The sequence below is a fragment of the Onychostoma macrolepis genome, chromosome 17 (genome assembly GCF_012432095.1).
Source record: "Onychostoma macrolepis isolate SWU-2019 chromosome 17, ASM1243209v1, whole genome shotgun sequence".
Lineage (NCBI taxonomy): Eukaryota > Metazoa > Chordata > Actinopteri > Cypriniformes > Cyprinidae > Onychostoma > Onychostoma macrolepis.
The window spans coordinates 29,206,522-29,233,103 of NC_081171.1; the positions used below are offsets into that span (position 1 = coordinate 29,206,522).

Consider the following 26,582-nt stretch of genomic DNA (forward strand, 5'->3'; position numbering starts at 1 on the left):
AGACTATATATATATATATATATACATACACAAAAGTTTGCATGTGTTTCTTGTTGAGTATCATATTTGACACATCAGGCTCATCTAGTATGATATAGTGAGAATATGGAGGGGGAAAAAAACAGTTTAGTTTTATTCAGAAATACAAACTAAGCAAAAATATGCAATTTGGTGCAGATGTTTATATATTTATATGACCAAAAAGCTTTATGGGGTAATTAATTAAGATAAAATACTACCCAACCTGACTGATGATACAACCGGTGTTGATATTGTTGAAAGATCTGCTTCTAATATACTGGTTTTCAAATGCTTAACTCAGGTTCATACTGACAAAAAGTGAAATTGCCAAAACTACGGTGACTGCGTGGAATGGTTGTGAGTCATCTGTGCCCCCACGGCTGTTTGTTGTTTGTTTTGCTCCTCACAGTTTGACTCCACATTCATCAGGTAGAGCGCAAACGCTCCGCTTTTACTCCTCAGACATCTGCTGGCTTGCAAAAACAATGTGTAATATGCAAAATATTATGATTTCTATTCAAATGACTCTATACATGCAGAAATGTCACAGAATCAGTGCGTGCATGTGAGCGAATGAAGATCAAACATCAGGAGAGGCGTCCCTGAACCGTGTCCTGAGCGCCATGGCAACAGAGCATCAGTCTGTATAAAGCACCAAAAACACATCAGTGCTCTCGATCAAAATCTGCTGGAGCCTTGGAGCAGAACAACTAGACATCTATCTTAACACGTGGATTTTTACCACTGGTTTCATAATAATTACAGATCATTCTGGAGGCTGGAATACACTACGTGACTTTTGCCCTGATTTTCCCCCGATTTACAGTCTGGAGAAGTTGACGAGCCAGTCTGCAGATTTGAGTTGACAGATTTCATCTAGATTTTCTTTGACTATTTACAAAATGGGAAAAAGTGTATGATGCATTGCCCAGTGTTTCAAAATCTGTCCAGATTTTAAAAGTCATGTAGCGTATTCTAGCCTTGAGGTAAAATGAAATGTTCAATGGCCAATTCTACGAACACTGGTCTCATATGATCACATTTAATGAGTTGAAGGGTTAATATAATGCTGACATATATTTCTATATATTATATATTCTAATTATTTATATTGGCTAATGCAGTTTAATTACATCAACTGTGATGTACAGATATGTGCTGAAATTTAATGGAAAAATAAAAATTTTCAATTTTGTGATAATAATAATAATAATAATAATGTAATTATTAGTAAATAAAAACAAAAATTACTGAATAAACAAAAATATTTCTATTTCACTGTAAAATGAAAAATGGAGTATTTAAGAAAAATAGTAGTAGAAGTAGTGACAATAATAATAATAATAATTGTATTTTACAGTACATCATTGCAATTGCAATACTAATTTGTATAGCTCTTTTAATTTCTTAAGTTTCAAATATTAAACCATCAAACTTTTATTTTGACTGAGGAAGCCCTTTTTTGATGATAAAATATTTGAAAATACACTGAAAAAAAAAACAAATTAATTGAATTTACCAAATTTTATTAAGGTAAGTGGTTGCAATCAATTTATTTGACAACATTTAACAACATCTATCTGACATTTAACAACATTTAAGGCGAGACACTGCAGGTGAATAGGGTAAATTTTTTTTACTAATAGTTATCGCCTTACTTACCTAGTTGATTGATTACATTGATAATTGCAAACATTTTTTGTATTAGACAATGACATCTCTGAATTCAATAATGAAATGCCTTTAACTGAAAATTGAGTGTTTAATCTTATCATTATACATTACTGACACTCTATCCTCCAATTTGATACTGTTAAGTGCTTTGACACAATCTGTATTGTTAAAAGCGCTATATAAATAAAGGTGACTTGACTTGACTATTACAAGTTTTCTAAAATGGTAGGTTTAAATATGCAAATGAGGCATTATTTAATGAAATATGCACTAATTTGTATACATTTCTAGTACAAAAATCTAAACACTGAATGAAGTCAGTTTCAAAATTCTTGTTTAATTTATTTGACATATTACAGTCAAAAGTTTTTACAGAGGGAATTTTGTCACTCCATAATTCAGAAAATACTTAGAACAGACAGAAAACACTATATTTTGACAATTTTGGGGGGATTAAAATGTTGTATATAATCAAGCAAATTATATATGAACAAATCCCTCTCTAAAAACCTTCAGGATATAGACAGGAATAAAAATGTAAAGTTTGGTGTGTGTAAGTGCTACTGAAGTGGAGGTTTATGGCTCAGTGTAGGAGAAAAAACTCATTTTGAGAAAACGGCCTTTAAAAATATGTATTGTAATTGAAATCTATTGACACAAATAGATAAAGTGCTATAAAAGAAGCACGTAACAGTGTCTTTTGGATGTTTTCGTTCTCCTTTTCTGAAAAAACACTTTATGAAAAACCAAAAAGCCCAAAATCTCAAAATTGACAGGTGCATGAAAAAACAGTGTTTTTGCCTGCAGTGTCTCCCCTTAAATAAACAAATTTATTTGACTAACTTTCAACATTCTTTTTTATTTAAATGTAGCTAAAAATATATTGTTTGCAGCCACTTACCTTAAAAAATGTAGTATCATTTTTGTTTTTGTCAGTGTAAAAAGAATAATTTTTTTACTAATTATGGAAGTCCTGCCACAGGACAACACATGGATTGTGAATAAAGTTGTTTTTATTTTTTATTTTTTTTATCTCACTTTTCTTCCAATAATGAGATATAAGAATTGTGAGATATAAAGCCAGAATTGCAAGATACAGAATTAAGATATAGAATTTTTTTTTTTTTTTATGGCAGAAATAAGCTTCCTGTAGTTTCATCCCATACTGCTGCCATGCTATAGGATATTGGTAGATTTTGTAACTGAGCTGATGCTACTTTCACTGAATGCTGATCATCTTAAAATGCTCAAACATTAGAGCCTTGCTAATGAGCATTCAGCAGTGCTGGTCATTAGCTGACCGCTGTGAGCTGATAGTAATGCTCTACTTTATCTCCAGTGTAATCCGCTGTCCATTAGCCTGCTTTGATATCTGATCTACCCTCGTATTTGTGCCTCTGCCTGTAAAATAAGATGAAATGATTGTCCGCTCTGCCATGAGCCCTTTCACTCTATTAATGACAGAAGTGCATTTACAAGTCCTGAAAGAAAAGGATAGCCTTTGTGTTTAGAGATAAATTGGATGCTTTATCACAGCGACGCAGTAATTCAGGCTTTTTATGGACAGCGTCTCAGGAGCATTGTTGCACAACACATTTATTTATTTGCCCGGAGCCAATAGCAGATCCTGCCTTCACGGAGGCCTTTTGCAGTGTGTCAGTCTCGCCTAATATTCTTTTATGAGGGGAACGAATACTGAAATATCAGCGCAAGCATCTCTCTCTTGCGTTCTGTTTGGATCTGTTTAGGAAGAGTTACAGATGCATGAAGCACCGTAGTGGATTTATTAGATGTGCCTTTTATGCAAAACGGAGTTTGCAAAGTTTTCCCAGCATCATTTGCATGTTGCTCCCAAGCACAAACTGATTATATTAGTGCTATATATTTCTGCTAATGGCCTGGTTTGATTTTGTTGTACTTGTCCATTTGATGCATGTAAACAGCCAACAGCTTGGACACACACAACACAAAGCAGATGTCTCGTTTCAGACTCGACTCGACTCGACTGAAGGCGTGATTGGTGAGAGAGTTTGTTTGCTATTATTACACGATGAAGCAAATTAGTCAGCATATTCAATTTTTGTTTCAGTTTTAGTTTTTTTAACTTGATGTGTTAAAAAAACTAAAACTGAAACAAAAACAAAATTAGAAAATAAAAAAATATTCATATAAAAGGTGCAGACACTAAAGTAGCACTGCACCACAATAAATATTTTCAGATGATCAAGTGCATGCTAAAACAAACAAATAAATAAATAGCATTATAATAATATGTTGTATATTTAAAACAATCTGTTAAATCATTATGATAATGTACTTTGTCATTAAAAAAATAATTCGATTGAAAAAGAAGTTACTGAATGATTATGTATTATGATATTTCAGACGAAACCATGCTATTTGCAGGATAGGTAATGTATCACTGCACTCGATGCTCAAAGAACAGAGCAAGCGTTCCAGAAGAATGCTGTAGCTGCTGTTCATCAGCTTGAATAACAGCGATAGACGGTGTGTTGAAGCTGTGCTGATCAGGCTGTGCATCTGTTCGCATCCAGCACAGATGTGTTCTGTCAGAGCCAGTGGCATATGCATCTCATCAGCTGCGTTCAGAGCTGCCGATGGAATTAAACATGAGATTGAGGACACATTTAGAGCAACCTGCAGTTTCAGAGCAGAGCAATCTGTGAGGTGATGGAGATTCACTCAGCTTCACACCTGAGGCGTGTGTGCTAAAAGCACAAGTTACCAACTTCAGCAGAGGAAACTAAAGCACACGTGACAACACTGACCGCGACGCAGTCTCATTGTATGTCTGCTGCAATGTATGTGGAGAAAAAAAATCTGTTGTAGGGTGACTACAATTTATATGAAAGCTTGTGTCTGCCACTGAATAAAAAAGGTAACTGCAACTTTTTTATCTCACTATTCTGAGAAAAATGTCAGAACTGTGAGATAAAAAGTTGCAATTATCTTTCTTTTTTCTTTTTTTTTCATCCTGTGGCAGAAAAAAAGCTTCCATTGATTTAAAAACAAGTAAATGTGATTTACTGGATTTATAAAAATCCAGACTTGCTGTAGAGCAATTTGGTCAACATAATAATAATAATAATAATAATAATAATTATTATTATTATTATTATTATTATTATTGTTATTGTTGTTGTTGTTGTTGTTATTATTATGCTGAAAAAAGGCTACAATTTATTAAATAATAATCATTATTATTATTATTATTCTTAATAACAATAGTAATAATAATTGTTATTATTATTATTGTTGTTGTTATTATTATTTCAATCAAATTATTATTTAAATAAATTGATGTCTTTTGGTTTGTTAATTGCTCTAAGTCATATTGCAATTTTGATAATAATATTAAAAATAAATATTAAATATTTATAAAAAATTAATATTAAAAATGAAACAATTATTAATTATTAATTCATTCATTAATAACTTCTACCGAGACAAATTATGCAAAAGCAAGTGTAAAAAACTCACGCAGAAAGTCCATCCATCAAATGGCGGTAAATACTGATGCGTGTAGGAGTAAGATTGCTGTTCGTGGTGATTGTATTTCTGAAGTAAAGCCACAGCTGGCTTCTGAACAGAGGTTTGGATAAAGGAGCGCTGAGTGCATTCATAGGCATCTGCTGCTCTTTCTGAGAGTGTTTATGGACTGCAGAGGGAGTTTCACCTCTGTTTCTTCAGAAATGGAAGGTGAGGTCGCTCTCTCTTCACGCTGTATCTCCAGCTCACAGCTTGAGTCTCCACTTCTTTCAGCTCCATTTTTGGTAAACACTGTGGAACTTAAAAAATTATTCTTACAAGAGATTCAATCAGGATTCTATCATCTTTCAAAAGGTGATCTCTACCTAGATTGGAAACACTGATGAGAAACCTTGGTGTCATTTTTGACTCTGACCATAAATTTGACTGGCAGACATGCTGTTGTTAAGAATAGTCCCCCGCCATCTTAGATCAATATCGAAATCGAAGTCCATCCTCTCTTTTGAAGATATGGAGAAGGTTGTTCATGCCTTTGTGTCGTCCTGTTTGGATTACTGTAATGTGTTGTGAGTCAGGCCTCTCTCTCTCGTTTGCAGCTTCTTCAGAATTCAGCTGCCAGACTTTTAACAGGTACTAAGAAGAGAGAGCATATTACTCCTGTGTTAATCAAACTGCATTAGTTACCCATACTTTACAGAATTCATTGCAAAGTGCTGTTGTATGTTTTTAAGGCCCTGCATGGCCTAGCACCTGAGTATGTTCCTGACTTAATGATCAATTGATTCTCTCTTGTTTAAAATGTAAAGGTGATCAGTCATTCTCTGTTGCAGCTCCTAGGCTTTGGAATGACCTTCTTCTCTCTGTTAAATCTTCTCCTGCATTGGGTGTATTTCAGAGTGCGCTTAAAACTTAGTTGTTTTCATTAGCATTTGAAAATGTTTTGTAAGCTGTGTATCTCATGTCTGCACTGATTTTATGTTTTTGTTTTTATTCAGTTGGCAACCACCCCGGATACCTTAGCAACCGCCTAGCAACACCTTAGCAACCACCCCGGGTACCATAGCAACACCATAGCAACCACCCCAAGTACCCTAGCAACCGCCTAGCAACACCTTAGCAACCACCCCGAGTGCCATAGCAACACCCTAGCAACCACAACGAGTGCCATAGCAACCACATAGCAACACCCTAGCAACCACCCCGGTTACCCTAGAAACCACATAGCAACACCCTAACAACAACCCAGAGTACCCTAGAAACACCCTAGCAACCACCCCGGTTACCCTAGCAACCACCCCGAGTGCCATAGCAATACCTTAGCAACCACACCGAGTGCCATAGCAACCACATAGCAACACCCTAGCAACCACCCGGTTACCCTAGCAACCACATAGCAACACCCTAACAACAACCCAGAGTACCCTAGAAACACCCTAGCAACCACCCCGGTTACCCTAGCAACCACCTAGCAATACCTTAGCAACCACCCTGAGTGCCATAGCAACTACATAGCAACACCATAGCAACCACCTCAATTACCCTAGCAACCGCACAGCAACAGCGTAGCAACCACCGAGTACCATAGCAACCGCCTAGCAACACCCTAGCAGCAACCCGGGAACCCTAGCAGCCTCATAGCAACACCCTAGCAACTACCTCAGGTAACCTAGAAACACCCTAGCAACCACCCTAGAAGCCACCCCAGGTACCCTAGTTTCTGTTCTTCTGATAGACTGTATTGCCTTTTAAACATTCAAACTTTAATCTTTAAAACTTTATTCTTTTTACATATTTCAAACTACTTCAAACTGAAAACCTTCAAACTTCAAGCTTTTGAAAGTTTTACAAACTTTCTGGCTAGGATATTTTAAACCAAATTAAAGTTTGTCTTCCAACTTTTCTATCTAGTTTTTATTATTATTATTATTATTATATTTCTCTCTCTCTTTGTTTTCCTTTGTACAGCACTTTGGTTCCACTTGTGGTCTTGCAAGTGCTCTATAAATAAAGGTTGAGTTGAGTTGAGTTGGTTAAACCATTTGTCTTCTTGAAATTTTCACACATACATATGTTTTGGAAAGGCTGTAAAAATGTTGGTTAAATCAGTTGTGTTAGTGGTTAAATTAACCCCCAAAACAACAAAGAAAAAGACAACCTTTATTGTAGATTTTCAAAGACTAAAATATCAAATACATGAGAACTGAAGACTCGTCTTTTGAACCAAGCAGAATTTACAGTTTTAACCTAATTGAGTTTCACGGTCAAAAAAAAGGATGTTTTTGGATGTTAGTTTTTTGGATCTGAATTATTAGACTGTTGCAGCACTGAAAAGAAGTGTGAGAAACCAGGTTCATCCTCACAAGGAATGTTTGAGAAAAACACATAAAAAGTATATAATAATAAATACTGCTAACAACAAGTACAATTAATGTTAGATTCCATTTACACTTTGAATTATTTGCATCTCATTGTTTAAATAGGCGCAATAAGGGAAAAAACATGTTTTTTCATTTGTGTTTGTGCAGCTAATTTTAAACAAAATTAAGTAGGCCAAACTGACCCCATAATAAAAAGGGAGGAACAGTTTTGTAACACAATAGATCATAATTCTTTCACTCATTTTAATGTTAAAAGCACACCGCTAATCAACAAATTGCATGATTTGATCATTACAACAAATGGTGCAGTCAGGTTATCTGCTGAGTTTAGTACTTGCTTACTACTTGTTTTAATACTTAATACCTATTTTAACTATAAAAAAATGCATCAATCCAATTAACCCAGTTTGCATCATGTACTACTATAAAACTGCATTGAGATGCATTTACTCACTCTGGTGTTTTTCTAATGTCACATGTGACCACAAAAGGATTTAAAAATGTAAGTAAACAGTGACCAGCTTCAAAAAGAGTGCAAAATGAATGCAATGATTGAATTTTGATTTTTAGGTGAACTGTCCCTTTCAGAATAACAAACCACTAAAAAATAATCAAGCAAGTCTTTGTTTGTTTTGTTCAGTGCTAGTTACTTGATCTTGTTACAGTGCACTGAAAAATGGTTTTGTGGCCCAGTTTGCCTCTTCCCAGCATGCACCAGTGCATGAATTATGAAAATGCTTGCATTGTTTGCTTATTTTCTACTTTTATGCTCTTAACTTTGTTGTCAAAGCAGCGTATTGTAAAGATGTTCCTCTACTCAAAATCATCCGTTTTGTTGCTCAGTTGACTGTTACCCCTGTCATGGTTCATGTGTCCAGCCCTGAGGTCTGTGAGTGGAATTTTAATGTCTTTGGTCTCATGAGGATCATGTGATGAAGCATTTCTCATAGAGCAGAACTTCTAAACGCACTGAGAATCAGACTGAGAAAATACAGAACAATGTAAAGTTGTGTTTTTCCATTGACACAGCTTACAAAATTTTACTTACACTTAACAACGAGGCCCCATTAGTTCATGTTAGATAATGCAATGAGCAATATATTTGTTACAGTATTTATTAATCTTTGATAATCCCCAGGTCTAGGCTTGAGCGATAGTAACTCTGATTCTTGCCTACTAAAACACAATTAACCCTTTAAATCCTAACTGTATTGCCTCTAAATGACTGACATGATCAAAACTTGTTGTACAGAATCTACTACATGCCTTCTGTCATCTGATTGAAAGTTTAGACTTTATTAGCAAGTAAAAGGTCTTTTAGTATAATTGTACAAACGTCCATCTTCAGCTTGTGCCTCATGTGCCTTTTCACTGTCAAATCTATACAGGTTTTTGATATTGATTCAATATAATATTCAACTTTGATATTGTTAGTAATATTTCAAGATGAACACTTACTGGACTGAAGCAGCTTTGCTTTACTTGATTATCCAGGCGTAATTTCTCTCATCATCTCTCAATAATCATTGTATTGTATTGCATATGTTTTCATCATCAAACTAAGCATTTAAATATCATCTTATTAAGACACATTATTGGAGATATAGAGTGATTACTGATATTTATATCATTTTATCTAAGTATCCACAATACTCTGAATGAAATCAAGCTTTTTTTCTCTATATAGTATTCTTACTATATATTTATAGTATATAGTATAACTATATACTATACTGTATGAGCCATAAAAGCCTGATATGGTAAAAAAAAATAAAAAAAATAAACGCATTTACATTTTGTCAAAATGTTCAATAAATAGTTCCATTTCAGAAAAAAACGATTCTACTGACTTTTATTTTTCATATGTCAATCTTAATTACAGGATTAATAATATGTGACCCTGGACCACAAAAGCAGTCTTAAGTCGCTGGAGTATATTTGTAGCAATATCCAAAAATACATTGCATGGGTCAAAATGCTAAATTTTTCTTTTATGCCAAAAATCATTAGGATATTAAGTAAAAATCTTGTTCCATGAAGATATTTTGTGAATTTTCTACCGTAAATGTATCAAAACTTAATTTTTGATTAGTAACATGCATTGCTAAGAACTTCATTTGGACAACTTTAAAGGCGATTTTCTCAATATTTAGATTTTTTTGCACCCTCAGATTCCAGATTTTCAAATATTCAAATATTTCCAAATATGGTCCTATCCTAACAACCCATACATCAATGGAAAGGTTATTTATTCTGCTTTCAGATTATGTATAAATCTCAATTTAAAAAACAAATTGACACTTTTGACTGGTTTTTGTGGTCCAGTGTCACATATGATTAGTACAATTATTTTTTATTTATTATAGTATAATATTTAATCTCAGTGAGCAGTGTTGAGGCTCTGCAAGAAACATTTTAATGGCATCACCAGTGGATAATCCAGCATGTGTGTGTGTGTGTGTCTGTCAGGTAACTCATGCACCAAAGCTGGAGCAGCAGGGTCAGCTCTTGGGCCAGTTTGATGAAAAGGCTTTTCTATCCAGTAAGCAGCTGAAAGCAGGTGAGGATCCGTACAGAGAGCATGCGTTCAACCTGCAGGAGAGCGACCGACTCGGCAGCGAACGCGTCATCAGAGACACACGCCACTATCGGTAAGATAGTAATTTATTAGTGTAGTACTTTCAGTTCGGTGTAAATCCATTTCTGGTGATCTACAGTAGATTTAATATTGTCCTTCCATAGTGTGCTCACTGCTCAGCCATGACAAAGAAAGCCCTGACTCGCCCTGTGTGTGTTTGCTGCATTCACAGATGTGCCTCCATGACCTTTGACCCTGACCTGCCACCCACCAGCATCATCATCACTTTTCACAATGAGGCGCGCTCCACCCTGCTGCGCACTATTAAAAGGTAACAGCCTACACTGCACTGCGCTGGACCCACTGACATTCAGCAAGAACCTGCAACTGTTACCTTAAAGAGCTGTTTCTGATTCAGCCCAGATGAATGTATCTTCGGCTTGAATAAACACTGTTTCCATTTTTAGGTTATAGTTTTCAGCGTAGCTCAAATTGACTCTGTACGTAGTACATCAGAAATTACAGTTTAAGGGCCCGATTTACTAACAGCTTGTGCCAGTGCAAACCTTCTCTTGGTGTTAAAAAGCTGACGATGCGCAGAGAAACATTAGTGATGAAAAGGCACAGACACGGTCATTTTTGCAGCTGGCCTTAATGGATATGCATTTGTAGGAGTTTTCCGTTCAGACACAAAATTTATGAGAGGAGAGTATTCAAATAAATCTTGATTTACTAAGGTACTGGTATTTGCACTATTATTTAATGTGTCCTAACCCACCTTGTGCTGTGTTGTTAGTAGAATGCACGCATATTTGATTATCATCAGCTCTGCTTGTTTGCGCTGCTCTTGGTAGATTACGTAGGTTTTTATGGAAATGACCTAGCTGCTTTTGTGTTTTTTAATTTGTGGAACACCCGCAGAACTTTCCACTCCCCTCTGTGCTTTTATGGGTTTGTGGTCTCATGCGAATTTAGCCTGTTTAGTAAATCTGGCCCTAAATGTCACAGTGTGCTGTTTGTGGCTGATAGTGTGGTGAGAGTGTATTTTGCATTGCCGTGTTCATATCAAATGCGTTGAGCACGTCATGAAGTTTCAGACTGAAACTTTGACATTAAGTTGCAGTAAATCTGTGTTTAAATCTAAAACAGGTCATGCAACAACATGAAAGGGTTAAAACCATTTTCTGTAGAAAATACAAGTGGTGCTTCCACAATTCTATTGTCTGTTTCCAAGGTGTTACTATGTGATTGTCAAGGTCCCTTGAGAAAATGAAGTGCGCTAAATTGTTCACAATGTGCACTTGTTCAAAGTTCTGTTAAGGAACTCTAGATGGCGCAGTCCAGCTCAATCTGACATGGCGCAGCTGATTGGTTCTTTTTGCTACCGCAGCCAATCAAATACTTGGCTAGTGCTTGATGTAGCAGTTTGCAGTGTCCTTCCCCAGCTCCACCTGTATAGATCAGCTACAAGGATTCATGTAAGCTAGAATATGGGGGTTATTCATATATACGTTATATGCGCAGCAGCAGTTTTTCTTACATGCTCACAGTAAGTGTGGATGTATTAACAGTAGCGAGTCTCGTTAGCAGCAGCGTAGCAGATCTGTTCCACCAAGACCAAACACATTAACATTGCCATGTACATAACCATGCCAATCCCTCCGAGAGATGTCATGACAGAAATATATTTTAGATGCAGATAACATAATATTAATGACATCAATTTTCACTGAAGTGTACTTAAAGAGACACTTTCATGTCAGTTTTATAACACACCGAAGTACATTTTTTAAAAGTGCACTTTATAATCATGTCAAATTAAAAGGTAAATTTGAAGTGCATTTTAAATAATTATGCTTTAATAATCTTTTGTCATGCTATAAAGAAGTACACTTATTTTGATATGTAGACTGACATAAAGCACATGTAAAATACTTGTTATAGTACAGTATATGTACTATGTTATTTGAAGTGAATATATTTTAAATGTACTAAATTGAACTTCATCATTACAAATGTGTAATTACAAATATACTGAAATACATGACATGCAAGCTTCAGTAGAAATACATTTTTTATTTATTTATATTTTAGTTTAACATCAGTGCTTGTCAGTGCATTCATCAGTACAGTTTAACCGTAATTCAAAGACAATAAAAGCAATTATGAAATTACACGAATATGTACTTAAAGTCCTACTTATGGATCAAAAAACCATAATTATATTTAATATAAATTGAAACCATACTACATTGTCTTTTAATGCAATTAAGTGTCCAAAAATATTACGTTCAGTTTTTAAAAAATATCATTCATGTGTGTAGTAACAGTGCAGGACAAGTTAAACTGATGTTTAATACTTAATACATTGAGATTATATATATATGTATGTATGTATATATATATATATATACACACACACACACACACACACACATATGTATACATATACTTTTTTTTTTGTGCCACACATTCTCTTCACTTAAAGCTGTTGAAGGTATAATACCTTAGCTTTATTATAGTGCATTTATCTCTGTTGTTTTTGTTTCAGTGTACTGATGAGAAGTCCTCCTCACTTGATACAGGAAATTATTCTTGTGGACGACTTTAGCTCTGACCGTAAGTAGAGCTTCACGTCACTGCAGCACAAGAACACACACACACACACACACACTCACATATGAAAGCAGTGAATGATGACAAAGTGTTTCCTGCGTGTGTATGTGCTCATATTTGACCTTTGAGGACACGTTAGCTGTGGAGGTCTTTGTAAATATTGCTCATTCTCTGTACATCAGTGAGCCAAGACTGAGCCCGGCCCTGCTGTTGCCACGGTGAGGAAACAAACGGCACAATCAGACGTGTAGCTCTGCTGTGATTAATGTTGTGGAGCTCTAAAGAGACGTGATTTTTCCTTTACAGAGATCATGTGTTGGTCTCAGGCGGGGCTTTACACTCTGCTTCTTTTGGCACGGAGCACACATGCACATACACACACATGTCTGGTTTGCTATCCTTGTGGGGACTCTCCATAGGCGTAATGGTACAGTACTTTCTACTGTACAGAACGTATTTTCTATTATCCTACACCAACCCTACACCTAAACCTACAGGAACCTACAACCCTTACAGGAAACTACAGGCATTTTTAGATTTACATTCTGTGTGATTTATTAGCTTGTTTACCCGTGAGGACCTCAATTTACACACACACACACACACACACACACACACACACACTTCTCATGCTGACAGTGATAAGACTGCTCTTCTGTTGCCAAAGGTTCTTCAAGGGTTCAAGTCTCGTTAATTTCAGGTTTCTGAACTAAAATGCTGGAAGACTCTTTACGAGCCAGTTATATTCTGCCTATCTAGAATATGTTGTTGTTATTACTGCATGCTTTTTTTATACTATAACACACTGAGATACAAATAACATCTGCTTCTATTTGCACTAAGCCATCCTTTAAATATAACTGGACTTAAACTAAAAAAACGAAGAAGATCCTCTAACCTCAAATATGGCCAAAGATAAGAAGTTGTGTGTTTACTTCAAAGATAGTTCATGCCATTAAGTTCTGCTGTAGTCAGGCTCATATACAGTATCCTGAACTATATTGTTATCAGAGTCAGGGAAATATTCAGTGCTCCTTACATCTGGATGGAGCGCAGCTCTGAGTTTATTCGGGGCTGTCGGCTGAACGGAAAGCTCCGCAATAATTTAAATGAGCTTTCAGTTTGTTGCTGAATAAACTACAACACGCGCCAGGTTTTATGTGTGATACTATGCTTGATTTATAGAGCAGATTGTGCAATCTGAATGATTTAATTACTGACTAAAATGACCAAATGCAACACAAATGCATTAAAAAGGCAATTAAAAAAAAAAACAAGGCAAAAGTTAATTAATATTTTATACATCTTAAAGTGTTAAAAATATTGTTAATAGGTTAATGGAAATGAACCTAGATTAATAATAATAATAATAATACAATTATTGTAAATTTGTAGTTTATGATATTTTATGCATCAGCTCAGGGATTCCCAAATATTTTTGACCTAAAATAATCAAGTAAATATTTCACACATTTGCATAATCACAGTTTACCATAAATGCTTGTCAGTACATTTTGCAGTGCACTTTAACAATATTTCAATGACAATAATAGTAATTATGAAATTACATATGTCCTACTTTAGTGTGTCAAAAAAGAAAAAAGAAAAAAAATCTTAGGTTCAACTAATTGCATGTAATATAAATATAAATTATGAGACATTTAAATTCCATTGCAATTAACATTAAATTACAGCATATGTCTGAAAATATTATATTCAGTTCCCTGAATTATATTCTTTTTCACGGTTCTCTGATGTTGGTAAATAGTCACATTACAAGCAGGTAAATAAATAAAATATTTCATCTTTTTTGGTCACACTTTAGTTTGGGGACCAGTTCTCACTATTAAACTAACTGTTAACTATGACTTTTGCCTCAAAAAACCCTGCTAATTAACTGCTTATTTAGTAAGGTAGTTGTTAAGTTTAGGTATGTAGTAGAATTAAGGGATTTAAGTAAAGTCATGCAGAATAAGGCATTATGTGCTTTATAAGTACTAATAAACAGCCAGTGTAGTAGTAATATTGCTCATAAGCAGCTAGTTAATAGTGAGAATTGGTCCCTAAACTAAAGTGTTACCTCTTTTCCTTTAGTTTTGTTTGTCTTTATTTTAAAAGTGCTTATTTTGATTTTAAATTTAAATATTTGAATCAAACCTTATTTTAAAGTGTTGAGCCTGCATGGTGAATCTGTGACATTAACAAAGTATTTGCAATTTAAATAAAAAAATATCGTACATACAAAGCAACTTCTGGACTGCTGTGAATGAAGCCAAAGCAATAACAGCTCCATGCAGCAGATGGGAGGTGTTGTTGATGACGGTTCGATCGGGTGTGTTTGTTAACGAGCGTGTAATAATTAGCGCTAGAGGTTTACAGCAGCAGCGCTTCTGCAGATGAGCTGAAGGGTAAAGCAGGATTTCCACTGCACCTTTAAATCCTGTTTACGCTCGTCTTAATCACACGCCTGATCTCTGCTTTCATCAGCAGGACCATGTGACCGGATCATCACAAACACTTTTTCTCGCTGCATCTCATTGGCTTTTTGTGCTGTTGGTTAAGATCAGTATTGCTGTTGCTGCTGCTTATATTTAGAGTTAAATGTCTTAATTTAAGAGTGATAAACTCAAGCGTGCAACTCATTCCTCACTGTCGGGTTCAGTGGAGATTGCTTGACCATTTGGTTATTATCGGGATATTGTCTTTATGTCAAAACTCAAAGATCTTCTTCACTACAACCTGCTAAATAGAAGTTTGGTTTAACTTTATGGAATATCATGCAATTTTTTTTTTTTAATTTAAAGAGAAAAACTGTGCTATTAACTCTGTATTGCAAAAAAAATAAATAAAGGAATTGTTTCATTAATTTTATTTTATTACATTTTAGAAGATTCATTAAATTGTTAAAGTTTTATGCATTCATTTTATCACCACAGTTTTTGATAAAAAAATTTGTATTAAATCAAAAAATATAAAATCCAGAGAAACTAAAACAAACAAGATAAAAACCAAGCATAGACCACAATAACACTATAAAAAGTCATTATAAAAGTAAAAGACTATAAAAATGTTACAATTAAAACTTGGAAAACTGTAATAGATTGGGACATTAAATGTCATTTTAGTTTTTGGGTGTAAAAAGAACAAGTTAAATTATAATTTACAATAATAATAATAATAAAAAAAATGTAAATGGAAACTCTCAGCATTCCCTGTGTGACAATGCAATTTGATGGTTTTTCATTAAAAAAACAATTTCTTCTTAGTTTTTTCTTATCAGTTATTGAATTGTTTTAGTGTGATGTGTGGTTTGGTGTTCAGACTCAGTAGCCTATATGTTAAAGTATCAGTATATGTTAAAGGATTTTTATTTTTTTGTATTAAAACCATTTTTTTTAAACTATAAAATGTGATGGTTGTTCTAAGTGAAAGTGTAAAATGTAAAATGAAAGTGTAACTAAGTGTAAAATTTGCGAGTTGTTTACATTTTTACTGTATAACAGATACCAATTTTGTTTTGTGTATTGTTGCATTTTAACGAATTATTAAATTGTTACAATTTTCTTAATTTAATTGACTAGACATCCCTTTTGATCATTACATTTGAATCAAACCATTAAAATGGAATCCAGAAAATGTAAAAAAAGTATTTGATAGGACCCTATAAGCAATCACCTAGAAAACCCTAGCAACCTCAAAAGCAACATGCTAAAAACACTTATCAATCACATCCTGGCATCCAGCAGTGTGAGGAGTTTTTTAAGCAGAAATTCGACTGTGATGCTGTGGATTCCGCTGTAATTAACACTGAATACACATTTCACACACATTCCATTTCCTCCTTCAAAACACATCACAACAGTCCGTCCACACACACGTTTGTGAGACACATGCTCGCTGACATCTGCCATGAGAGTCAGTGAGTGTGACTTGACTTTTGTCCTGACAGTAATCTGTGCTTTATCCTCCCCATCACCATCTGCCACACTTCCTCTGTGGCTTCATTCTCCAACACACACACACACACACACACACTCATGTTTGTTTTTGTGAATTGTGGGGACATTCCATAGGCGTAATGGTTTTTATACTGTACAAACCGTATTTTCTATCGCCCTACACCTAAACCTACCCCTTTCAGGAAACTTTGTGCATTTTTACTTTCTCAAAAAAACTCATTCTGTGTGATTTATAAGCGTTTTGAAATATGGGAACATGGGGAAATGTCCTCATAAGTCACTTTCTCCTTGTAATACCTGTCATACCCATACCATTATACAAATTTGTGTCCTCATATGTCACACGCACACACACACACACACACACACACACACGCACACACACACATTCAATATATTCAAATTAGAACAACTGTCAGCAAGAATAGAAATTCTGCTTCTGATTTTTCCCTAATGATTCCATACGTGTATTTCTACCTGATTTAACCCATTAAAAATAGTTTTGTTGGTATATATTCATGTATATGGGTTAGTTCAGTACATGGTTATTATCATTAACAAAAAATACAAATAAAACAAAAACCGTGAAAAAAAAAAAAATTGTTACATGAAATAAAATAAACATTGACTAAAATCAAATAAAATACAAAAACAAACAAACAAAAAACGTACTATTTTATTTCAGCTATTTGCCAAGGCAACATTTCTTCTTTTATTTAAAGTTGAAGTACTAAAACTAAATAAACTATATTCAATAATTCACAGTTTAGAAAATATAGGCATAAAAAAAATTTAAATGTTTAAAAAATCCGAACAGAATTATTACAACTTTAAAACAAAAGTAAAAGCAGAAAATATAAATATTAAATTTCATTCAAAATATTTTTTTTTACACTGCTTCATGATGTTGAATTATATTTTTGTCTTGAAGAAAACCAGTTATTATAGATTTTATATTTTTTTCAGTGTATATAGAGCTCAACAAAAACAAAAAAGCTTGCAATCAGAGATGTTTGAGCAGCAAATCAGCATATTAGAATGATTTCTGATGCTGTCACGGGAATAAATTACATTTTAAAATTTGAAATAGAAAAGTTATAATATCACAATATTGTTTTTATTGCAATATTGCTGCAAACTGCTGCTGTTGATTTTCAGTGTATTTTTAGTACGGTGTTCGTCCCACATCAGCAGAAGAATGCAGATGTTCAATAAGCATTAGTTCAGCCGAACATAATGTAGATCATTTCATTACAAATTGAAGCAGTTCTGTTTCTGGATTCCTGGCCTGTCAGTGGTTTCAGTTCGTCTAGAGGTGTAGATTTACCTGATTTGTCAGCGTGATCCCGCTGTAATTAATCCTTCCTCCTCAAAGGTCAGCTGCGGACACGCTTCCCTTGTGTGTGTGTGTGTGTGTGTGGGTTTTCATTCATGGACTGTTTATCTTGTATATTACAGTCTTAACTGTCCGTTAAAATGATCGTGTTGAAATGTTGAAATGCACATGTGTGCTGCACACTCACTTGTTGGTGCATTCTGGGAAATCTGATGTCTCTCTGTGTCTCTGCAGCTGAAGACTGTCGACTTCTCTCTCAGATCCCGAAGGTGCGCTGTCTGAGAAATGAGCGCCGGGAAGGTATGTGTGATAGGAGGAGTGGAGATGCATTCACATACTAACATTAAAAATGTTGAATGATATAATAAATACATATTGACAGTATATTGTGTAATTAATGGAGCTTTTGCATTTGCAATATTTTTAGTAAAAAGTGGTGATCTGCGATTGTTACCATAAAGAGCTACTTGATTTAACCTATAAAAATCAGTTTGGTTGGTATAAATGTAATATATTTATTTATAATATATTGACATGAATAATACCAGTTCATTTAGATCTCGTTTAAATGCATGTTTGAGTATATAGTGCTAAACAAACAGACATCTTCCATCAGGAATAATTCACATTAAACTCTCAATTCTGTCAGGACATATTAAACACTGCAAAGTTTAAATACTCACGCTTTCATTCCAAAGTTTTGGGACTTTCAGTGAGACTTTAAAAAACAAAAAATGTAATTCAGTAACTAAGGATTAAATTGATCAAAAGTGACAGTAAAGATTTATATTTCAAATAAATGTTGTTCTTTTAAATTTTCTATTCATCAAAGAAGTTTTCAACATTGATAATAATCAGAAATGTTTCTTGAGCAGCAAATCAGCATATTAGTATGATTTCTGAAGATCATGTGACGCTGAAGACTGCAGTAATGATGCTGAAAATACAGCTGCGCATCACAGGAATAAATTACATTTTAACATATATTCAAATTCAAACACTTATTTTAAGTTGTAATAACATTTCAATTTTTTTTGCTGTATTTTTAATCAAATAATTGCAGCCTTAGTGAGCAGAAGAGACTTTTCAAAAACATTAACATTAAACAATAAAAAACATTAAATCTGATTGACCCCAAACTTTTAAATGGTTTTGTATATGTGACGATTAGTACAGATGAAGCTGTGTGTTAATGTACTAAAGTCTACCAGACATGGATTAAAATAACACTAAAGTCATGTTTAGATTTAACGTGGCCTTCACCAGCCTCAGCTGACAAGCTTCATTTGTGCACTCAATGAATGCATTATTTGGTGTTGTTGTAATTATTTTGGGATGGTGATGTGTTATAATGAGCGTGTGCTGGTGTTGATCAGGTCTGATCCGGTCTCGTGTCAGAGGGGCGTCTGCGGCGTCGGCCTCCATCCTCACCTTCCTGGACAGTCACTGTGAGGTCAACGCCGACTGGCTGCAGCCCATGATCCAGAGAGTCAAAGAGGTGCAAAACACAACCGCAATTCATCAAAATGAAAAGTGTTCCAATATGTAACAGTTTATTACTTTATTAGGTACAGTATGATAAACGCCCTTATTTATCTACAGTAACTCAAAACATACAGATATATAAAATGACAAAATATTTACAAATTAAAAAAATATATAACTGTTCCAGGGTGATACTTATTTAATAATAATTTATCTAGATCAGAGCTTCTCAATCTGAGGATAGCAGGGATAAAACAATGCTTAACACCAACAGAAATTAAACTAGCGATGTAATTGTGCATAGTTAGATAATCAAAATAAACAGGCTTTATTGCAAAAAAACAAAACAACAACAACAAAAACTCCAATATATAGTTTTTTTTTTTTGAAAGAGACTTCTTCAGCTCACCAAGGCTGCAGTTAATCAAAAATACAGTTACAAATATCATTACCCTTTAAAATAATTGTTCTCTATTTGAATATCATGTGACACTGCAGACTGAAATAATGCATACAATCAAACCTTTTGGTACGAATTAATGTGTCACGTAGTGAAAGTTAGTCCAATTACTCAAGAGGCCAATATTTACAATTTATCATGATGGATTTAGGGCATCTAGACATTTTCCAAACATTTTAAAGTCTCTTTTTCTTTTTTCTTTTTTTTTGCGTGGGAGCATCAGAAGTACACAGCTGTGCATGAATATGAGAAACATTGACCATGTCTGGTGCAGAGCAGCGCTTCTCGACTGCTTTTGCTTCAGGACTCAGATTGTTCATTGGACGTCGAGTGGTGACGCAAACACTTCTACAAGTGTTTACTGTACAAAATTAAACACAAATGTCCTAAATCTAGATTACGCAAAATGGTTGACGTTTTGGAAGATTAAGTATTTCTAATGTCATTCGAATTTTCATTCTCTCACAGCACAAAACACATTGTGGTCATGTTTATTCTCCTGTGTTTATTGTAGTTTAGAGCATATTTCCTTTTACCTTGTTAAGTCTTATTCACGGTTTTAGAGGATGATGCATGCCATGCAACCTGTCCATGTTACATCTACCTCATTTGACAGGCTTGTACCTAGGGACAGATGAATTCGCAGCAGATTATTGTAGAGTTTGATCAGATTTTTCACTTGAGATACTTGATCTCTTCGTGCTGGACCGCTGACGCTGCTTTAACATGGTGAGTGCGGAGAGTCAGTAATGAGTCATAAATGGCCCGAGTCCAGTCTGGTTCTTCAGAGGGAGATTTTCCCAGAATCAGAGCGTTTGTCTTCTCACAGCTGCACCATGTAGCCTCTCTCGTCCTAAATCATCAAGAGCGATTATCATCATCATCATCATCATCTCCTCAACCACTTTTCTGCAGCATTAGAGCTTTGTTATGGAGCCAAGAGCCTAGTTTTTCTCAGTATACTTCAGTGTGTATCTGATCCTGTTGTTTGTGCTGCAGGCAGTGATTCTGGATGATTGCTCAAATCTGCTGATTGTTGAAGACATGAGGGTGGACTTTTTCTTTGGTCACATTTTCTTCAGATGTAAATATGAAAATGTAGTTATATCAAATGTAAAATCAAGGCACTTGAGCATCAGAAAGCAGTTTAGACACTTACTAAAAAATGGTGTAAAACCATTATTTTTTAATATTCTGTTTGACTACAGTCTGGTTTTAATATGCGTGAATGCTCCTGTTTTTCCGTTTTCAAGGGTCATTATTTTTAATACTTTTAATACGCATGTCTGAATAATCTGAGCGCTGTAAGAAATCTAATGATACACACTGAAAGAAACACACACGGTCTCTCCTCAAACAACACTTTAAAAGAAAATCAGTGTCTGAAGCCTTGAGCAACAGCCAGTCAGACTAATAAACAGCTTGAAATATATGGAGCGAGAAAATTAGAATTTTGTCACTTTGAATTTGAAAATCATTTTTGTGGCGTATTTTTCATGGATCTGTATTTTTGAACAGCAGATGTTTAAAAAGGTCAAATTAGTTGTAAATATTGAGATTATCAAGTTGCAGCTTCATGTTGTTTTAGAGAATTACGTAATATTAGAATTTAAATGATTACCACTAGTTTCACCCCTAAAAATTCAGAACACAAAAATACAAATTTATTAAATGCACAACAAAAACAAGTTTTGTTAAATGTCAAAATTTCAATTATTTTTTATTTTTTATATTACATTTGCAGTGTGGAAATTGTTTTAGAACAGTATGCAGCCATTGTAAATTAAAACATGTTTAATTTTTTTACTTTAGATTTGTTCTTTTTCTTAATCTATTTACTAAACTTTTACAATAACAACAGGATTAGAAACCTTTTGATTTTAGATTTAAAAAAATGGTACCATGGTAATACTAGTTTTTATGTATCATGGTAATATGATGGTGTTCTTTGAAGTACCACTACCATGTAAATGCCAAGCTGTAATCATTCAGTACCAGTACTATTTGATGCCACCACAGCATCATGGTAAACTCACAGAACTTTTTTTAAAGGGGTCATATGATGTTGCTAAAAAGAACATCATGTTGTGTATTTGGTGTAATGCAATGTGTTTATGCAGTTCAAGGTTCAAAAAACACATTATTTTCCACATATTGTTGCTCCTCTATGCTCCTGAAACGCGTCGATTTTTACAAAGCTCATCGTTCTGAGAAGCGAGGTGTCCTCTGATTGGCCAGCTATCCAGTGTGTTGTGATTGGCCGAATACCTCAAGCGTGAGATGGAAATGTTACGCCCCTTACCGTATTGTGATGCCGTGTGCGACGACACAAAAACAGTAAAACCCATTACAAACGAGGCATTTGTTGCATCCAGTGGGGACATAATTACTGATTATAGTGACTTATACTGTCTTTTTACACGTCGTGTTGCATCGCGCCACATAAACATTACCATGTCTGCATTTGTGATCAGAGAAATGACAAACAACAAGCGTTACTCTACACTGCTCAAAACTCGCGCTTGAATAGTCAGTAGCAAATTATTTAAATATGAAAACATACTTACAGGCTGTGAGTCAGAAGCGCCAGACTGTCCTTGCAAAGTTGGAATTGCCCCACTTTATAGAAACAGTCTTTGAGCAGCTGGCAGCTACTTCCAGGTTCAGGAAATAGTCCTCCGAAAAATGCGCTGCACACACTCTAATATTTGGGTTGAACTGTTCTGGAACAGTGTTGCAAATATAACTGAACCATTGATTTCTAGTTGTGTCTTCTTTTGGAAACCCAAACAAAGTAATTTCGCTTTCACAAAGAAACACAGCATCTCCAGGACATGGCGCCGGCAGCAGCAACAATACTACAGCGAGAATAAAAGTTACGCCTTCTTTCTTTGCGTATACGTTTGGGCAGTGTTTTGCAAATCTCCCCACACCATGACGTAGACATGTGGGGGCGTGTTTAAACGAGGGGGTTTTAGGGGGCATGGTCGAGTCTTAACTTTTATAAAGAATATCTCTTTGGTTTTGAGACTTTAGTCTTTGCAACATATGACTCCTTTAAGAAAAGAAACTGTCAAGCCACGGGCTTCTTCTGAGAGGAGTGTCCTGATGTCAATCGCTGTATGAATCTGTGAATCTGCTGAAAATGGGATGCATTGCAGATGGATTTCTGGGCTTCCCCGCACATACTCAAGCAGTGAGCGCAGAGTTCAGCATGATTGCCTACAGGGCCAGCTCTAATTGAAAACACTTGATTTTCTTATGCAGTTGTAATATGAACTTCCCTGGCACACATTTTTTTATGCGACATACGCATGCTTACATGCTCGTAAAATAGTTTTATGTATGCACAAGTATGTGCACTGCTGCAAGCAAAGTTTCAAAGAAACAAAGAACACACTAGAGCTCTGCATCAGAGAACGCTGCAAATCCACAGAATCAGATGATGCATTTCTGCAATGATTAACATCCTAAATCTAGCCACATTTTTCATTTTGAAAATATTGTATGTGCATTTATAACACGATACTTTGTGTTATATTACCTTGGCAATAAAATACAGCTGCTGTGAGGGGGTTTGCAATACAGCCGCCGAGGGAGTGACCATAAATTTGACATCTCTCTCTCTTTTGATTGCCACAGTCCTTCTCTCTATCTTTTTTCCCTCTTTTGGAGAAAAAAATCATTTCATTTATTTAAACAGTTTAGTTTATATTATACTACTGGTTTAGGCTAATCTGTTTGGATTGTTTTTGAGTTTTAGAACATCCAGTTATATCATTTTAATTAAACATTACCAAATCAAGAAAAAACATATCAAATGCATTTAGAAAATAGATGTAATGTAGAAGTTTCGTTTCATGCATTTCCTCCTAATTCAGTTTAAAGCAGGGTGGTCATAGCTTGTGTCCTTCTTTCTGCTGCATTCAACGACTAAATAAATCAAATACTTGCAAATCTTTTTACCCATAATTACACTGGTCATTTGTGGTTTGTGTTCTCCTGCAGGATCATACGCGTGTGGTCAGTCCCATCATTGATGTGATCAGTCTGGATAATTTTGCCTACCTGGCCGCTTCTGCTGACTTGAGAGGAGGTGAGAGATCTCACTGCTGTACCATACAAAATCATCTCTTTATCTGTCAATTTAATCACTACAATATTTGTTTCTGCCAGAAAGTGATGAGAGTAAATGGAGAAAGACTTAGAAGTTTCTGCTGAAAATAATCCCCAATAATCTCACATGTTTCTCCTCTAGAGTTTTAGAAATCTCAGTCTGTGCTCAGATTTGCCAAGACACCAAAGCCTGCAGGGGTTCTCATGATAAACCAGTTGTACTATTATTTATATATTTATTAGTATTTTGAATTAACTTTTATTTTCATATTTTATAGTTTGCATTTTAATTTTAGTTTTAGTAATTTTGCTATGCACTTTTTGTTGTTGTTGATAATTTCACCAAATTCTTCTAAAATCAAATGATGCAAGCTTTTGTCCACATTCTTTTTGGTTTTTGGTAACACTTTACAATACGGTGACACTAATATGCATTAATTCATGCTTAACAAATGCACAGATAATCATGAGTTAATCTATAACTCATGAAGAACTAAACCATTTATTAACAAGTACTGCATCAGCAACAAATGAACATTCAATATGATTCATAGCTTAAGTAATCAATAAATTATTAGTTAAATGTGTCATAAAGTATTAATTCCCTAATGACATATTATATTAACTAATAGTGTAAATTCATATGTTAATTACCACAATGGGTTCAAGCATGCATTTCAACTTCCAGCTGTCTGCTTTAATTAATCATTAGCTAATGATTTGCATGGGTATCATTATGGTGTGACTTTACTTGTTGAGGCACATGACTAATTCAAAATCTATAACCACAATGACATATTACTTAATTAGTTAACAGTCCTGTGCCTCAACAAGTAAAGTCATAACATAATGATACCTTTGCAAATCATTAGCTAATGATTAATTAAAGCAGAAAACTGGACATTTAACGGCATGGCTTCGACCCAGTGTGGTAATTAACATATGAATTTACTTCATTAGTTAATAAAATAAGTTATTAGGTAGTTAGTATATTATGACGCATTTAACTGATAACAATTTATTGATTACTTAATCTTTGAATCATACCGAATGTTCATTAGGTGCTGATGCAGTAATCATTAATGAATGATTTAGTTCATAATGAGTTATACATTAACTCTTGATTATCTGTGCATTAGTTAAGCATTATTTAATACGTGCACCCGTATTGTAAAGTGTGACCGTTTTTATTTATATTGGCTTATATTGTTTGCAAGAATTTGACTCATTTATGTCTATTTTTATTGTTATCAAGGAATATTGGGAGACAAACATCTGAGAGAGAGTTGATACTTACAGCATAAAACATTAGATCTCCTGAGTTTTGAAGGAGCAATCTCTGAGCCATAAAGTAGCAGCAATCACAATAATCTGGTCAATTTAAAGGTATCAGTAAATAAAGTCTGATATACTGTCACAGTTGAGCTCTGTGGCAAACGAAGGAACGCAGAGACGATGATAAACTTAAAATAAACAGTCTTTAATATAACTCCAAACTCCAGGGAACACATGACAGGCTGAGACACAAGAACACGACATCAGACTCATAGAAACACAGGGTTTAAATGATCAAACTAAACGAGACAATTAACAAACACAGGTGGGACTGAATTAACTAATAATGAACCAATAAAGACAGGAACAGGAAAATCCATATATGGGCACATGGGGAACAAAACACAACACAAGCCTGACGTATACAAGCTGATATTTGTCATTTTTGCTTGGTTGATGAGTGCTTGACAGTGATGGGACTTTTATTTTGACAGCACTAAAACACCAGCACCTAAACGCAGATGCAAATTTAATCATTTAATCTTTAAATCATTGATTTCAAATGTTAGTGCACAATATCCAGTTTGCTGCCATGTCATATTCATCTCACATGCAAAATCAGTATTAACCGGTCTTTATTTGAGAAAATATGTTTCCCAGTGTGCAGTGCACTGTTGGCTTTTATTTTTTAAGGCCTTTAAGTTTTTTTACAGTTAATAATTTCAAATTAGTATGTAAAATGAATTACATTTCATGGCATCAGTTGTTTTGCATGTTGTTTAAATTATATTAAATGTACTTTATGGTGCATAATCAGATGGTCTGATTGCCGACAGATTCAAATGTACTGCATGTGTTGATTCCAGAAATAACCGCCTCACTTTTCCCCCTCTGACGTCAGGTTTCGACTGGAGTTTACACTTCAAATGGGAGCAGATTCCTATAGAACAGAAAATGGCAAGAAACGACCCAACACAAGCAATCAGGTCTCTCTCTATCTTCATTATGAAAGTCTGATGGCAGATTGAAAATCTAGAATCTTATTTAAACCTCTTTAAAGTTTTAGAATCTTGAACACAAACAGAAAACTAATCAAATGGAAGCAAATTTGTAACAATGAAATACCTAGCACCCAGAAGCTTTTAGAAAACTAGAAGCATTTTATTAATGTAGT

The 26,582-nt window shown here is 34.6% G+C and overlaps 1 protein-coding gene across 3 annotated transcripts in view; it reads left to right on the forward strand.

The window, feature by feature from the left end:
• galnt16 (UDP-N-acetyl-alpha-D-galactosamine:polypeptide N-acetylgalactosaminyltransferase 16) overlaps positions 1–26,582 on the forward strand; it is a 38,406-nt gene that overhangs the window by 821 nt on the left and 11,003 nt on the right. For all 3 annotated transcript variants that reach the window (XM_058750359.1, XM_058750360.1, XM_058750361.1), the window contains exons 2-8: positions 10,053–10,234; positions 10,394–10,492; positions 12,713–12,780; positions 18,307–18,372; positions 19,449–19,570; positions 24,026–24,113; positions 26,310–26,394. In XM_058750359.1, coding sequence (XP_058606342.1) covers positions 10,053–10,234; positions 10,394–10,492; positions 12,713–12,780; positions 18,307–18,372; positions 19,449–19,570; positions 24,026–24,113; positions 26,310–26,394 — 710 coding nt within the window. The remainder of the gene's footprint in view (positions 1–10,052; positions 10,235–10,393; positions 10,493–12,712; positions 12,781–18,306; positions 18,373–19,448; positions 19,571–24,025; positions 24,114–26,309; positions 26,395–26,582) is intronic.